Consider the following 14,447-nt stretch of genomic DNA (forward strand, 5'->3'; position numbering starts at 1 on the left):
TTCTTTTTCCTTAATTAGCAGCTAAACAATTATGAGATACAAAATGAACCAAAACTGTGAGCATCATAAAGTATCTGAAAACCAGTAATGTCTGACTTGACTTGCAGTTTTCCTTCTCTTTCTCTGTACACGTTTACCATTCGTTTGCTCAGAGGTTGATGTGTTTGCTGCTTCCTGAGCAGCTCTTCTTTCCTCCACCCTAGCAGCCTGCTGCTTCTCTTCTTTTGTCAGCATCTTTTCACGTTTAAACTGATTAAGTTAGTGTTTGTGTTGCGATTACTTAGTATGTTTTCCTTAATTTTCACTTAAGCTAGCACTTAAGTCTTCAATCTGCCTCAAGAATGGTTTAAGATATGAAGAGGTAGGGGAAGTGACGGTGAAGGTGGTAGGGATGAGAACTTTCCTGGGTTGTCCTTTGAACTTGGAGGCCAATCATCACCCCAAAAGCAGATAGTAGAGGTCATGTGGTATATTTGCACCAAGTTTCAGATCAATAGGTCAAACGGTTTTCAAGCTACAGGTGATTTAAAATCCTGGACTGACAGCCATGGTAGCGTATTATATAAGAAGATAGAAAGGGTGGAGGTCTTAGGAACGTTGATTTGCTTAGGTCCCAAAAACATCTTAACACTGAAAATGTCTGCTATTGCACAATGACAGCAACGACAAGCCATGGAATTAAAGAACAGTCTTAATTAACAACAAGACTTAAGCAACTGGTTGGAGTTTGAGGCCCTGACTTAGTCGGTCTTCTGTTGGCTCACTCATTCACATTTCATTCCTGTTTAAGGAAAGAACTGAAGCAATTCTGGGGAGCAGATCTTAAAAAAACAAGTCAAATAAGATCAATTCAAAAGAAGTTAATTAGCAGCAAAAACAGGTCACTAATTAAGAAAAGGGTTAGAATAAAAACCTGCAGCCACTGTGGCCCTCCAGGACTGGAGTTTGAGATCCCTGCTCTACATCAATGCCAGCCTGCATGAAAAATACAATGAAAATGAAGATGATTTTCAAGGTGTTTTAAAAAATGGGTCCACAGATTGCAAAAACGCATTGAGGAAAGAATAAGGTTTCTAAGGAAAAAAAAATATGGAGGTTATCTCTGTATTATTGTGATATTTCCTTCTACTTACCATTTACTTAGGGGTAAGTGTACACTTCAGGTTTGTTACTGGGTTGGTCTACTGTCACACCTTAAGATTATCACACACATACATAGATATACGCATACACACAGACCCTAACCACAACAGTGCCCCATCAACAACAACAACAACAACATTTATTTATATAGCACATTTTCATACAAAAAAATGTAGCTCAAAGTGCTTTACATAATGAAGAATAGAAAAATAAGAGACACAGTAAGAAAATAAAATAAGTCAACATTAATTAACTTAGAATAAGAGTAAGGTTCAATGGCCAGGGGGGGACAGAAAAAAAAAAAACTCCAGACGGCTGGAGAAAAAAATAAAATCTGCAGGGATTCCAGGCCATGAGACCGCCCAGTCCCCTCTGGGCAATCTACCTAATATAAATGAAACAGTCCTCTTTGTATTTATGGTTTTCACGGAAGGATTTGATGATGATGATGATCATGCGGACTTCTGGCTTTTAGTCCATCAATGCTGGGGCATCATGGTGCTTTGAGTAGGTTGGTGGTGGCGCAGGGTGCCACCACAGAGAAACCGGAAAAAGAGAAGAGAGAGTAGGGGTCAGTACGGATTTTAGAGCCACCATGAATAGTTATTATGATGAATTGAACATACAGCGTATCAGGAATGACATGAATGACACATACACAAATGGTTAACCTCTAGCGCTTTAAATCACACAAGTGCCACATCCTGTCACTGTCTCAACACTTCAAAAGACTTACTTATTATTGGCACAAAAAACATACAATGTTTAAATATATCTCAGGCCTAAATATTATTTTTTTTTTACATACAAAGGCTCAGTATCCTTGACTATAGGCCATTTATCAGCCAAGAATGCCTTACTTCACGGACTGTTACCTACTATTTGGTGGAGCTCTCACCCTCAGCCTTAATAAACCTCGCAGCACAGAGGTAATAGCAAATCTCCGGCTGCACCAGGTGCTCAAAGAAATCTACCTTATTGCTTGATTTCCTCCAGGGGGCACTAGCTCCCTGGTTGGAATACATTCTTTTGTAATTGCAGCATCTTAAGTAACCTGAACCTAAATAGATATATTATAAAGACGATCCCTGTTGGCCTGTGACTCCTTAAATATAACCGGCAATAATGTCCAGCCAATCTGCCAACCTGTCTATCTCACGCACCTATCCAGGTAGACGCTAGTGCGTATGTATTTAAAACCGAAGTCGTGCGCATATAAACCATCTGGGATGGCCAACGGTTACGCTGAGCTCGAGTACACCTGTTGCCGAATCACCAGTAAGTAAAATGATTTCTTTACAATATGGGATCCCCTTCTCTGACTCAACCTAGTTTACATAGGCAAATGCTGGCTTTTTCTTTCAGGCGTGCCGCACCTCAAACCGCCTTAGCTGGGCAGGCTGCAAGGACACCAGCATGTAAACATTAATGCATATAGTGGAGCCTGTATTGGCCATTGTACCGACTCCACGTGTGTCCAGACACACCGCACCTCACAGTGCTCACCCACTAGACCAGGCATGTCAAACACGTGGTCCCTGCGGCCCGCAACAGAAATCTGTGTGGCCTGCATGACAGATCCTAGTTAGCACTAAACTTGTAAAAAATGATTACTATTGTTTGTGATTGAATCATTCTGCATCTTTGGCGTTACTTATTGACTTTTCTTACATCTACCTTCTGACAAAAGCTGGTTTTCCCATGGCATTACGGTACCGGAAATGTCATCTGCTAGTATAGTTGCAGCCGCGAAGTCGCAACTGAAGTGCTAGGCTGCGGTCCGCGGCCCGAGAAAACTGCCAGCAACGGAGACTCACTCAGTGAAGGGCTACAGCAAAAAGGCTGCCCCCTTCACTGAGGACACTTTTCAGAACGCTAGGCAGGTGGGGCTTTGCAACGGCGCAGAAAGAGGAGAGAAGACAGCGGTGAGAGAGTATTACTACAAAGTATTTTTATGTTTCTGACAGTTTCCCCATATGACACGAGTCCACAGAAATCTCGTTACTACGAAGTACATTCAGCAGCAGATACTTTCATTACAACGAAGTGACCTTGAAATGCTTGAATGAATCATCCACAGAGCAGTTAGTTCTGCAGTCACAGCTCAGTTGTGGACATTTGCACAACGATCCGTAAACAGAAACACTGTAAAAAATGTTCTTTCTTTGAACTTTCCTCGTACTGTTTTTATGTTTTTGTTTTGTGTGGTTTTAAGTGATACATTTTCCTTATTGCTCGTCAACATTTGAAAAACATCCATTAGAATTTAACTCATTATCACCCTTCTATAGAAACGGCATACTTGTTATATGTATGCAAAAAAGAAGAAAAATCTCGGGTTGCAAACGTATGTGAACTACTGCATTTGAAAGACGCCGAAAAAGCCGTTTTTATGTGGTTGCAGTGATGCTTGTTCAAGAAATATTCATATTAATGCGGCACTCATTCAAGAATATATGAGGTTTTTTAACTCTCTTGGAACCCGGACAAGCAGTCTCACACGTGGCAATAGCGCTTCGGGACGCACTTCAGCGTGTCTCTCCCGTTGCGTAGGGGGGATCCCACCAGATCCCAAAAGAGTTCAGAAACCTCACAATATGAAGAAGAAGAAAAGGATAATTTGGCTTCTGATTGATAATGGTGCTGACCACAACATGCTTCCGCACTTAGATAATGTTCACATTGATTTCCTCCTGCCCGATTGCAGTGCTTTAGCCATTGGATTTGGGCATCATTCGCACCCTGAAAATGTATCATCACAAGGAAATGCTGAGAAAAATTCTCGTCAGCATAACTTGTAGACAAGAGAAGATTAAACTAACGCGAAAGAAACTATTGAAGCTGCTTCCATATCCAACATCCTATCTTTGTGATGCACGTTTTCTGCAGTGACAGCAACCAAAACGAGATTACGGAGTATACTGAACATAAGCAACACACTTTGCGTGTCACTGTTTTCCATCCTTCCCAGATGGGATTGTCTGGTTGCAGAAAAACAAGCTCAGGGCTCTCACTGATTCTGCATTATGGTAAGCTGTATAATTTCTATTACTAAATTATAACTTAATAATAATAGAAATGTAATGTAAATTGTGTATAAAACTGCCCTAAAAACCTGCCCATAATCACCCCATAAACTCCAACCTCCAACAACCCTGGAAAAATTTGCTTCTAGTAAAGCATTCCTTATTGTCAAACAGGTTGCGGACCATTGGGCTACACTACTGGCTGGGCTGCTGAGACTGGCCACCTGGGCAGAACTGACCATCACGAGTAGTAATAGCTCGCATATTTTCACGTTTTTTTGCTCTAGTTTTATGTAATTTTGTGCTAGTATTGTAACGAACAGTTAGTGCAGACTACAGCTGAAGATCTGAAGTGGATGCGAGAGGTTGGTGAGTTGTTTATTAACAGATTTTTGTGATTTTGAGTTTGTATAATTAGTGTAGGTCAGATGGCTTTTTGCATATCGTTTTATTTTACAATATAAACTTTGAAGTAAACTTAGTAAAGTAAAATTCGATTTTTGGAGGATTTGTTTTCCAACTTGTATTACTGAGCAATGAATTCAGTGAGCGTTTTCGCGATTTCAGTCCACACGGACAGGACTTTGTGCTGTTTACGTCACCATACTCTTACAACGTTGAGAATGCGCCTGAGAATATCCAAATGGCATTGATTGAACTGCAGTCAGATTCTATTCTGATGGCAAAATACAACAAAGTTGGTGTGCCAGGCTTGTATGCTTACCTGCCACCCTCGTATGTGCAGATCCATAAGTTGGCATCGAGAGTACTGTCTATCTTTAGAAGCACTTACCTTTGCAAGCAATTGTTTTCGTTAATGAAAGCTACTTAAACCTCACATCGCTCAAGACTTACTGTCGAGCACCTTTCATCCCTCGTGTGCAGCTGCACAAGATTTCAAACCTGATATTGATAAACTGGTTACTAACAAGAGATGCCAAGTGTCAGGACAAAAGAAATAAATCTCACACTGTAAGATTCCTATATAATATAATGAATATAATATAATAATATAAGGACCTAGCTAAGAGGCTAAGACTCTAATTGTACGCTGTTGTATGGAGATTGTATGAAAATAAATTGCTTTTCTTTAAACTTTAAACTTTAAGTGTTACATTTTTTAAAGTTTTCAGCATTGGAAAGAAAGCTACAGTAACTTTGTCTATACATATAAAGGAGAGTTGGGATCTGAGAGACTGTGTTTGTGTGTTTGTGGAGGGATGGAGAGTTAGGGCCGGTGGGGAGTCACGTGATCGTCTCCCCTCCCATTCTCCTCATTTCATTCCCTTCATTTCGCTCCGAGCTGAGCTCCGCAGCTGACGCGGTCTTGCCGTTCTTTTTCCTTAGTGTTAAGTCCTCTCTCCTTTACTGATTTACTGTTTACTAGAAGCAGTACTTACTGAACAGTATTTTTTCCTTTAGTGTTTCTTAGTGTTTAGTAGACGCGATGTGCCGGTGTTCTTACTTTCTACTTCGTTTTTGTACTTTAGTGTTTAGTAGACTGTTGTATATAAAGAAGCTCTATAAGTCGCATGTAGATACAGAAATGTTCCAACTACAGCGACTGCAGCGAAGTGCACGTGGTCTGCTAGTATAATAGTATAATAGTATTTGTTACAGTGCGGCCCGCTGACGCACGTATGGCAGTCGAAGCAGCCCACCAATGGTAGTGAGTTTGACATGCTTGTGCTAGACGGCCCCGCGTTCCCGCGACAGCACCCTCAACACTCAAATGTTAAGCGCACTTCCTTAACCATATAAATGTCACTGCTTCAATTTCAAGGCTTCTTCAGCTTAAATTTGGTAATGACGATTTACGCGGCATAACAGACAAGGAAGCCATAGCAAGACTATTATTGAAATGGGATCTTGATGTATACATTTTTGTCGCTAGGCTGGAAGGATTTTCAGGATCGGATGATGGTATCTTCCATCCGTCCGTTCGCTTTAAAGGTGAGCTGGGCAATGTTCCAAGGTTTTATACTCTTTCCCCATGTGCAGGCCCTTACTTAGGTAAATCATGCCATTCCAAACAAGGCAAAGAGAGGATCCAACATCATGCTGACTCTGTCACACAGAAATAGTACATGTTGCCCATTTTGCAGTTGCCCCTTTCTTGTCTTTTAATGCTTGCCTAGCAGTTCTAAATGATGAGCCCCTGTGTGCTAAATCTGGCCTGTACATGTGAGTGGATTTATAAAATATTTTTTTTACCGAGCACAGTGACATATTAAACCTATAAACGTGTTACATTACTTCAATTACTCTAGACATGAAGACAAAGCATAGAAAGTTAAAAGAAGCGTGGTATTTATTACAAAAATAATAATACCAAATAGAACAAAGAATAGTAGAATGAAAGATTGATATTAAAGTCTTGATATATGTATAGTCTTTAGAAAAAGCTTATAAAACAGTAAAGATGACAAGGATGAATGTTGCAGGTGACTTCTGATCTAGCACTCGTAGTTATCCATGAGATCCTTTACCAACAATTAGATGGAAACGGATGTACGTTGCTGGCACTCTCTTCTGACATCGCTTTGTTATCTTCTTCTTCTCTCCTGATGTCGCTGTTCAGACGAGGCATATCTTATATATAAACATCTACACTTGGAAGTGTATATGTTTGTCTGTCCGGCCCGGAAGTGCCAGGCTATAGCATGAAGCTCAAAGAAACCGACTCCGTCGCTAAAGTGATACTGCTGAGGAAAGACAAATGAGAGAGAAACTTGCTTAGCAGCTAATAGACAAGGGTTGAGCATGTCCGCAAAACGAAACCGCCGACTCTCCATTTCAATTTTTTTTCTGATGATTTCAATAGTTTCTAGGTGCCTGGGCTTTTTACAGAACGGGCTCACACCGCTAGTTTATTATAAAATTCTACCTGGTGGGAGGGATCCGCAAAATGTGATTGTTAGATCTTCTGATTGGCTGACTATTAATATGATGAATTTTCTCAAACTCTTTCATCAGTTTGAGAACGTCTGTTTTCCCAAGCAATAAAACTTTTGTTTTCTTCCTTTCCCAGGCTGTAAACCCATTTTGCAACTTGTTGTCCCAGATGCCCATCCTTTCTCAGGTTATAAAGTAATTGATAGCCTGAGGCATCGTCATGTCTTCCTGTTTTTGTCTGGACAGCCGTTTTAAAATTGAAGTACAATTGGGAAGAGGATATGCTTTGATGTGTCCTGTGTTTAAGTTCATCTAGTGTTGTCTTGAGCAAAATATAATGAAAATATGGACAAAAATGTACAGATTTTGTACCCCACAATGTCTCTTTCTACTAACGTGAGTGGACTTTTGGAAAGCACCTTGTAACAGAATCGTAGGACCACCAGATTACCTTTAGATCAAGCTTTCCTCATTTCTTACCTTTAGACCGAGCCTTCCTCATTGCTTTGGACAGCAGTTGCTCATAAGTATGAATCCCAGATAGATCTCCTCCTCTATTTATGACAATTGACACTTTTATACATTAAACAGGACGAAAATTCTGATCTTCTAAGTTATTTTGTTATTTTTTTAAATATTTATAGAGCTTGAAAATACAGTACCATGGACGGCAATGATCTCTTCCAGCCTTATTCCTCAGCACAGCATCGCTATCCTTCGATCAAACATTTGGCCGGGAGCGTACACCTTTGCTACAGGAAGGTGAGTTTATTTCTCAGCATTAAACACATCTGGCCGTCACTTAGCATGGGTTTTACGTGGCATGGGTGTTGGCGCCAGATAGGTTGGTCTGAGTATTTTGAGAAACTGCTGATCTACTGGGATTTTCGCGCTCAACCATCTCTAGGGTTTACAGAGGTTGGGAGCATGTGCTGATTACAGTGTGTTGCTGCACAAACCACACAATGAGACACCCGGAATGGGACCCGAGTGCAGCCTTTCAATAGGTGACACCTCAGCACCGCACTGAACAGTGTGAGAGGTTTTTTACAGTGGCTGGAGTGCCAATCCTGTCACCAACCCCTGAGTTTTCCCTGCATGTTGGAGGACATACTAGAAGGGCTTGATGCAAGTTAACATCGTACCCAGGTCGGAGCAATTGTAGGTTAAGGGCTTTGCTCGAAGGCCCAATGGAGTAGAGTTACTTTTGCCGTTTACGGGATTTAAACCGGCAAACGGCAAACGCAAATCCCTAGCCTCAGAACCACAGAGAATGGTCAGAAAAAAGGGAAAATATCCAGTGAGCAGCAGTTCTCTGGGTGAAAATGCTTTGTTGATGCCAGAGGTCAGAGGTGAATGGCCAGACTGGTTAGAGCAGATAGAAGGGCAACAGGAACTCAAATAAGCACTCATTGAACAGATAACATGTCAAACCTTGAAGCAGGTGGGCAACAGCAGCAGGAGACCACAGCGGGTGACCTCAGCTAAGAACAGGCAAATGAGGCTACAATTCATAAAGGCTTATCAAAATTTGGACAATAGAAGATTGAAAAATGTTGCCTGGTCTGATGAGTCTCGATTTCTGCTGTGACATTTGGATAGTAAGGTCAGAATTTGGCATCAACAACATGAAAGCAGGGATTCATCCTGCCTTGTATCAGCAGTTCAGGCCGGTGATAGCAGTGCTATAATGGTGTGGGGGATATTGTCTTGGCACATTTTCGGCCCCGTAGTACCAACTGATCTACCTGAACCACAGCCTACCTGAGTATTGCTGCTGACCATGTTCATCCCTTTATGACCACAGTGTGCCCATCTTCTGATGTGTATTTCCAGCAGGATAACACACCATGTCACAAAGCTCAGATCATCTCAAACTGGTTTCTTGAACATCAAAATGAGCTCATTGGACTCAAATGGCCTCCACAGTCACCAGATCTCAATCCAACAGAGCACCTTTGGGAAATAGTGGAACAGGAGATTTGCACCATGGATGCGTGGCCGACAAATCTGCAGAAACTGCTTGATGCTATCATGTCAATATAGACCAAAATCCATGAGGAATGTTTCCAGCACCTTATTGAATCTACGCCACGAAGAAGTACTGGGGGGGGGTCCAACCCAGTACTATCAAGGTGCATCTAATAAAGTGGCCAGTGAGTGTGTAATATCACTCTTATATTTAGACAAAGGCTCAGATATCTTTTTATAAATCGAGGGGCTTACTTGTAATTAACCTCATTGTTTAATTAACTGCTTCTAATTCTGTGTTTAGAAGAGTGGAATAGTGTGAGATCTGCCATTCATAAGATATTTTGAAATATTCCTGCGTTTGCATTAGTTTCCAGTTTTTAACTCTCTTTTCACCTTCTCCTGTTAATTCACTTTCTCTGTGGCGCTTCCTCCCATATGTCCAATGACAATAAATGACAAGCAGAAACGACTCCAGTGGGTCTGAGAATATCAAAGTTGCAGATTACTTTGCCGACACTGTCTTCTTAGGAAACACAGGACGGGAAGCATCAAGGGACAAATCTGTTCTCATGTTCTATAATTATGGACCTCCTATGGTTGGTGGTCACTATGGGAAGGGGCTACAATGGATTCAGAAAATATTCAGACCCCTTCACTTTTTTGCACACTTTTACTGTGTTGTAGGTTTCATTTCAAATGGATACGTTTGTCATTTATGCCCATCAATCTGCACTCGGTCACCCATAATGACAAAGTGAAGACATGTTTTCAGAATTGTGTGCACATTTATTCAAATTCTAAACTGAAATCATGTCCTAGGAGTATTCAGATCCTTTGCTGTGGCACTCCAAATTGTGCTCAGGTGCCTCCTGTGTACTTTAATTCTCCTTGAGATGTTTCTAGAATGTGATTAGAGTCCCTCTGTGGCATATTGAACTGATTGGGCATCATTTAGATGTAGCTGTGTCTATAAGGTCCCACAATTCACACTGCAGATCAGACATGACAAACACTAATCCATGAAGTCCATAGAACTCTCTGTAGACCAGGGCTATTCAATTACAATTTCAATTGTGCCAGATTTTCACACCAAGAAATTTAGCTGGGCCAGACATTTTCAGCAGGCGGTAAGCCAGCAGGTAATGACAAATTTCAAATTTTTACAGAAATGAATGTATTTAAAAACAAGTTATGTTTATTCATTGCTTCCCTTTTAAAAATCTGACACAGGAACATCAGAAAATGTATTAAAAAAACACCAAAAAGCTATAACTGAACAGAATCTGAAGTACAGTGAACCCTCGTTTATCACGGTTAATCCGTTCCAGACTCTACCGTGATAAATAAATTTTCGCGAAGTAGGATTCTTTATTTATAAATCGAATATTTTTGCAGTTAGAGTATAGAAAACCTGTTCACGACCTTCTAAATACGTTTTTTAACATTATTAGAACCCTCTTGACATGAAATAACACCCTTTAGTCACCATTACACTCGTATTACCCAATATATTAGACAAAATAAGAGAAAATAAGACCTATTAGACGTTACAAATATCATATTATTACTAGGCTCACCCGCCTTTTAAGGCAACCGACTTTTATCCTCAATTTTTGTGCGCTCCATGTGTACATCAGGCATGTAAGTGTAGGGAATGAGAACATCAAAGTGCCCATTTATAACATCTTCCGAAAACCTACGTTTTTTTTTTTATCCCCTCAAGTGCCTGTCCAAAGTCGTACAATGTCAGCCCGAATCTGTACCGCTAAAGACGGAGTTCCATGCACTAAATAAGCTATAGATGAGAAGAAGCAAGCACCATCTCCCCTGATATTTACTACGCGGTGAGGCATTTGTACTCCATCAACATTAATTATTTCCAGAGACATCATTTTGTCTATTTTTCCAGCTATATGATGGGCAGAGGAATTTCAAATGTTTTACATGCTTACCTTTTGTTTTGATGACCGGTTGCATCATATCCAGCCTCTCGTTGAAATTCAGCCGTCCCCTCTGCAGCGCCGTGTACTTAAAAATATTTTCCCGCACGCATCTCCAACTCTGATGTCATTGTCACCGCGACTCCCTCACACCCAGCGCGGGATATAAAACAACCTTCATGCAGCTCAGGGATATGCTAGGGGAGCCCGTACTGACACATATGTTAACGACACATATGCTCAACAATATATATTGTGGACTGGTACCTGGACACAGACAGACGGACATCTTATGTTCACCCAACACACTGTTTATTCTACAATATATACAAGTCTGGAGCCCTGGTGGGACCACGGGCTGGGCCACTCAGAGGTTGCTGCTGGGCCACAGGTGGCCCATGGGCCACCATTTGAATAGGAATGCTGTACACCCTAGCAGTCAAATTGTGGTGAGGTACAAAACCATCTCTATAGCTCAGAGTGTTACCAGGTGCACAGTGGCCTCAATAATTGTGAAACTGAAGACGCTTGGAACCACCAGGACTCTTCCTAGAGTTGGCCATCCATTAATCTGCTCATAAGGTCCTCCATCCATTAATCTGCTCATAAGGTCCTCCATGTGCCACCTTTCCATAAATCTGCTCATAATGTCTTCCATGTGCCACCATTCCATTAATCTGTTCATAACATACTCCATGTGCCCCCATTCTGTAAATCTGTTCATAAGGTCCTCCATGTGTCCCATTCCATAATTCTGCTTATAAGGTCCTCCATGTGCTGCCATTCCATGACTCTTCTCATAATGTGCTTCATGTGTCACAATTCCATGAATTTTCTCATAAGGTCCCCCCATGTGTTGTCAGTCCATAAATCTATTAATAAGGTCTTCCATGTGCCGGCATTCTATGACTCTTCTTGTAAGGCCTTCCACATGCTGCCATTCCATTAATCTGCTCATAAGGTCTGCCATGTGTCACCATTCCTTTTGAATTCACCATCTGTCCTATCCTTTGCAGGAAATTTGAGAACATCTACATAGGTTGGGGCCACAAATATGTAGCAGAGAACTACTGCCCTCCTCTTCCTCCCCAAGCACAAGTGGAGTACCCTTCTGTTCCTGAGATCTTTGAGATTTCAGATCCCACTGTAGCTGAGGAGTTGGCATTTAGGCAGGCCATGGAAGAAGAACATCAGGGCAATGAAGAAATGGAGGAGGAGGAAGAAGAGCAGGATGAGGAGGACGATGATGATGACTAGTTATTAAGACTTCAGCGATAGAGAAATTAGAGCAACTCAGCTATTGAGTGTTCAATGCAGGTTAATGGACTGAATGGATGCTTTGCATTTGCTGTGTTGTTGAGATGAACGTTGTGCCAGTTCTCCATATGTATTGTTCAAAGTCAAAGAGGAACAATAAATTCTCTTTGCTAGCAAACAGCTCTGTTTGAGGATCTAACTAAATGAGACAGATACAAGTGGGCCATCATGACAACAAAGCACCTTGTGACAGATAGGGGCGCTGTTGTCCACTTGAACCCTCAGATCAAACGCCAGACACCAGATAACAGTCCAAATAATGCATTTATTATAATAATAATGTGCACAAAGCACCCTCCACTTCACAATAATCATAAACAATAATCCAATACTCAATAAACAATAATCCTCCACACCTCCCAGCAGCTCAGTCACCCTTCCTCCCAACTCAGCTCAACTGCTGGGATCTCCCAGTCCTTTTATATTCCCTGACCCGGAAGTGCTTCCGATCCCCCCAGTCCATGTGACTCTTATCACTTCCGGGTCAGATTAAAACAAACTCTTCTTTTCTTCAGCCCGGAAGTATGTCATCTTCTCTGTCCTCATGACTGAGAATTACTTCCGGGCTATATGGACGATATAAGTCTCTGAACCTCCCTGCAGCGTCACCTGGCGGCCCCCATGGTATCCAGCAGAGCTGTGCGTTAAAACTCTAAGGTCCATGAGGCCCTGCTGGAATTCAGGGCACCTCCGTGTTGCAGGGAGGGCCCCATCTGGCGGCTTGGGGGTTTTGGCCGGGATAAGTGGCCGGGCATGTGCCACAACCTTCTATATTTATCAGTCACTTGTCATGAAGTGTGCAGGTTAGGATGACTTTGGGGCAACTCGCTATGTTAAACTGAGAAAGAGAAAGGGGGGATGAGATCAGACAACTTCACAGATTAAAAGTACAGCCAAGAAGTGGAAGTGACAGTGTGACTGTGTGATGGATGAAAAACATGCACGGGCATCCCTGTCAGGATGGGTTCCAATTCCTGGCAACGAGTGGGCACACAGAAGGGCAAGATATTCTCAGCCGTTGCCAGAAGACTAATCATGCATGCCAATTTGCAGGTGGGCATGTTGGCCTCCTGGCAGGGATGGACTGAAGATCCTTACCTGACAGGGTGGCCAGTAGGATGGAAGGACAGGGGGAGACAAACTGGCAGGGCTACTTACTCTCCTGACATGTTCCCTGGGTGACTTTATACGTACAAAACATGCTGGGAAGTGGAGTCCCATTGGGTAGCCTTGCCGGGTTTCGTCGTTGCCACAACAGGGTGCCACAGGAATATGTGATGCCTGCTTTGACCTGGAAGAGATTCCAACAAGCTATGTCCTAGTACTGGAAGTACCCTCAGGTCCAACATTAGCTAAGCCACACAGCCTCATCCAGGTAACTTGAAGTCGGGTGTGGAGGACGGACAAAGCTCACCTTGGAAGTGGGGAGGAAAAGAAAGAAGATATATATATATATAGAGAGAGAGAGAGAGAGAGAGAGAGAGAGAAGAATTGTGTTTTGACTGGTATTTTGTAGAATAAAATCTGTAATTTGAACTCAGGACTTGTGTCTGTGAGGTTGTATCTTTAGTTTGGGGTGTTACAACGCCCCCAGTTGGTCACAACTGGTAGGCAGACTGCAAGAGAGTCACCAAGAATAGCAGGGGCACTAGCCAGGCTACCCTATTTAATTGGTGGAATTTCCCAAAGAAAAAGAAACTAAAAACACGTTTAGTGTCTCTCTGTGCTTACAAGCAGCAGCAAATTCACAGGCAGCACAGCACGATGTGTTAAATGGAGCTACGTCTCTTTTGACATTTAGTCCCAGAATGAGCTGCCTTCTGTCAGGGGCTGTCCAGACTGGAAGGGGCGGGGCCATCTCGGGAGAGAGGGCGGGGTCATCTGGGGGGAGAAGGCGGGCGTTACGCATCATCCTGGGGCTACCAGTTAGAACTGTGAAAGAGAAAGAAGACAGTGAGAGCCACAACACCTAGACAGAGCCAGGAAAATGACCCCCCAGGTTCACATGTTTAGTGTTAAGAAACAACACAGGAACAGCACGAATTGATGGGCTTCCCAAAGGCAAAACCTTGAAACATTAAATACGTCTTCAACTATGGGAGTCTAGTCGTGACTGACTAAAAATGGTGGATCTTCCGGCTTTAAGTGTTCC

At 42.2% G+C, this 14,447-nt stretch overlaps 1 protein-coding gene across 1 annotated transcript in view; it reads left to right on the forward strand.

The window, feature by feature from the left end:
- Positions 1-12,235, forward strand: part of LOC120539717 (radial spoke head protein 4 homolog A-like) — a 50,061-nt gene extending 37,826 nt beyond the window's left edge. Inside the window, exons 5-6 of the mRNA XM_039770100.1 lie at positions 7,709-7,826; positions 11,995-12,235. Coding sequence (XP_039626034.1) covers positions 7,709-7,826; positions 11,995-12,235 — 359 coding nt within the window. The remainder of the gene's footprint in view (positions 1-7,708; positions 7,827-11,994) is intronic.
- The last annotated feature ends 2,212 nt before the right edge of the window (positions 12,236-14,447 follow it).

This window comes from Polypterus senegalus, chromosome 11 (genome assembly GCF_016835505.1).
Source record: "Polypterus senegalus isolate Bchr_013 chromosome 11, ASM1683550v1, whole genome shotgun sequence".
Classification (NCBI taxonomy): Eukaryota; Metazoa; Chordata; class Cladistia; order Polypteriformes; family Polypteridae; genus Polypterus; species Polypterus senegalus.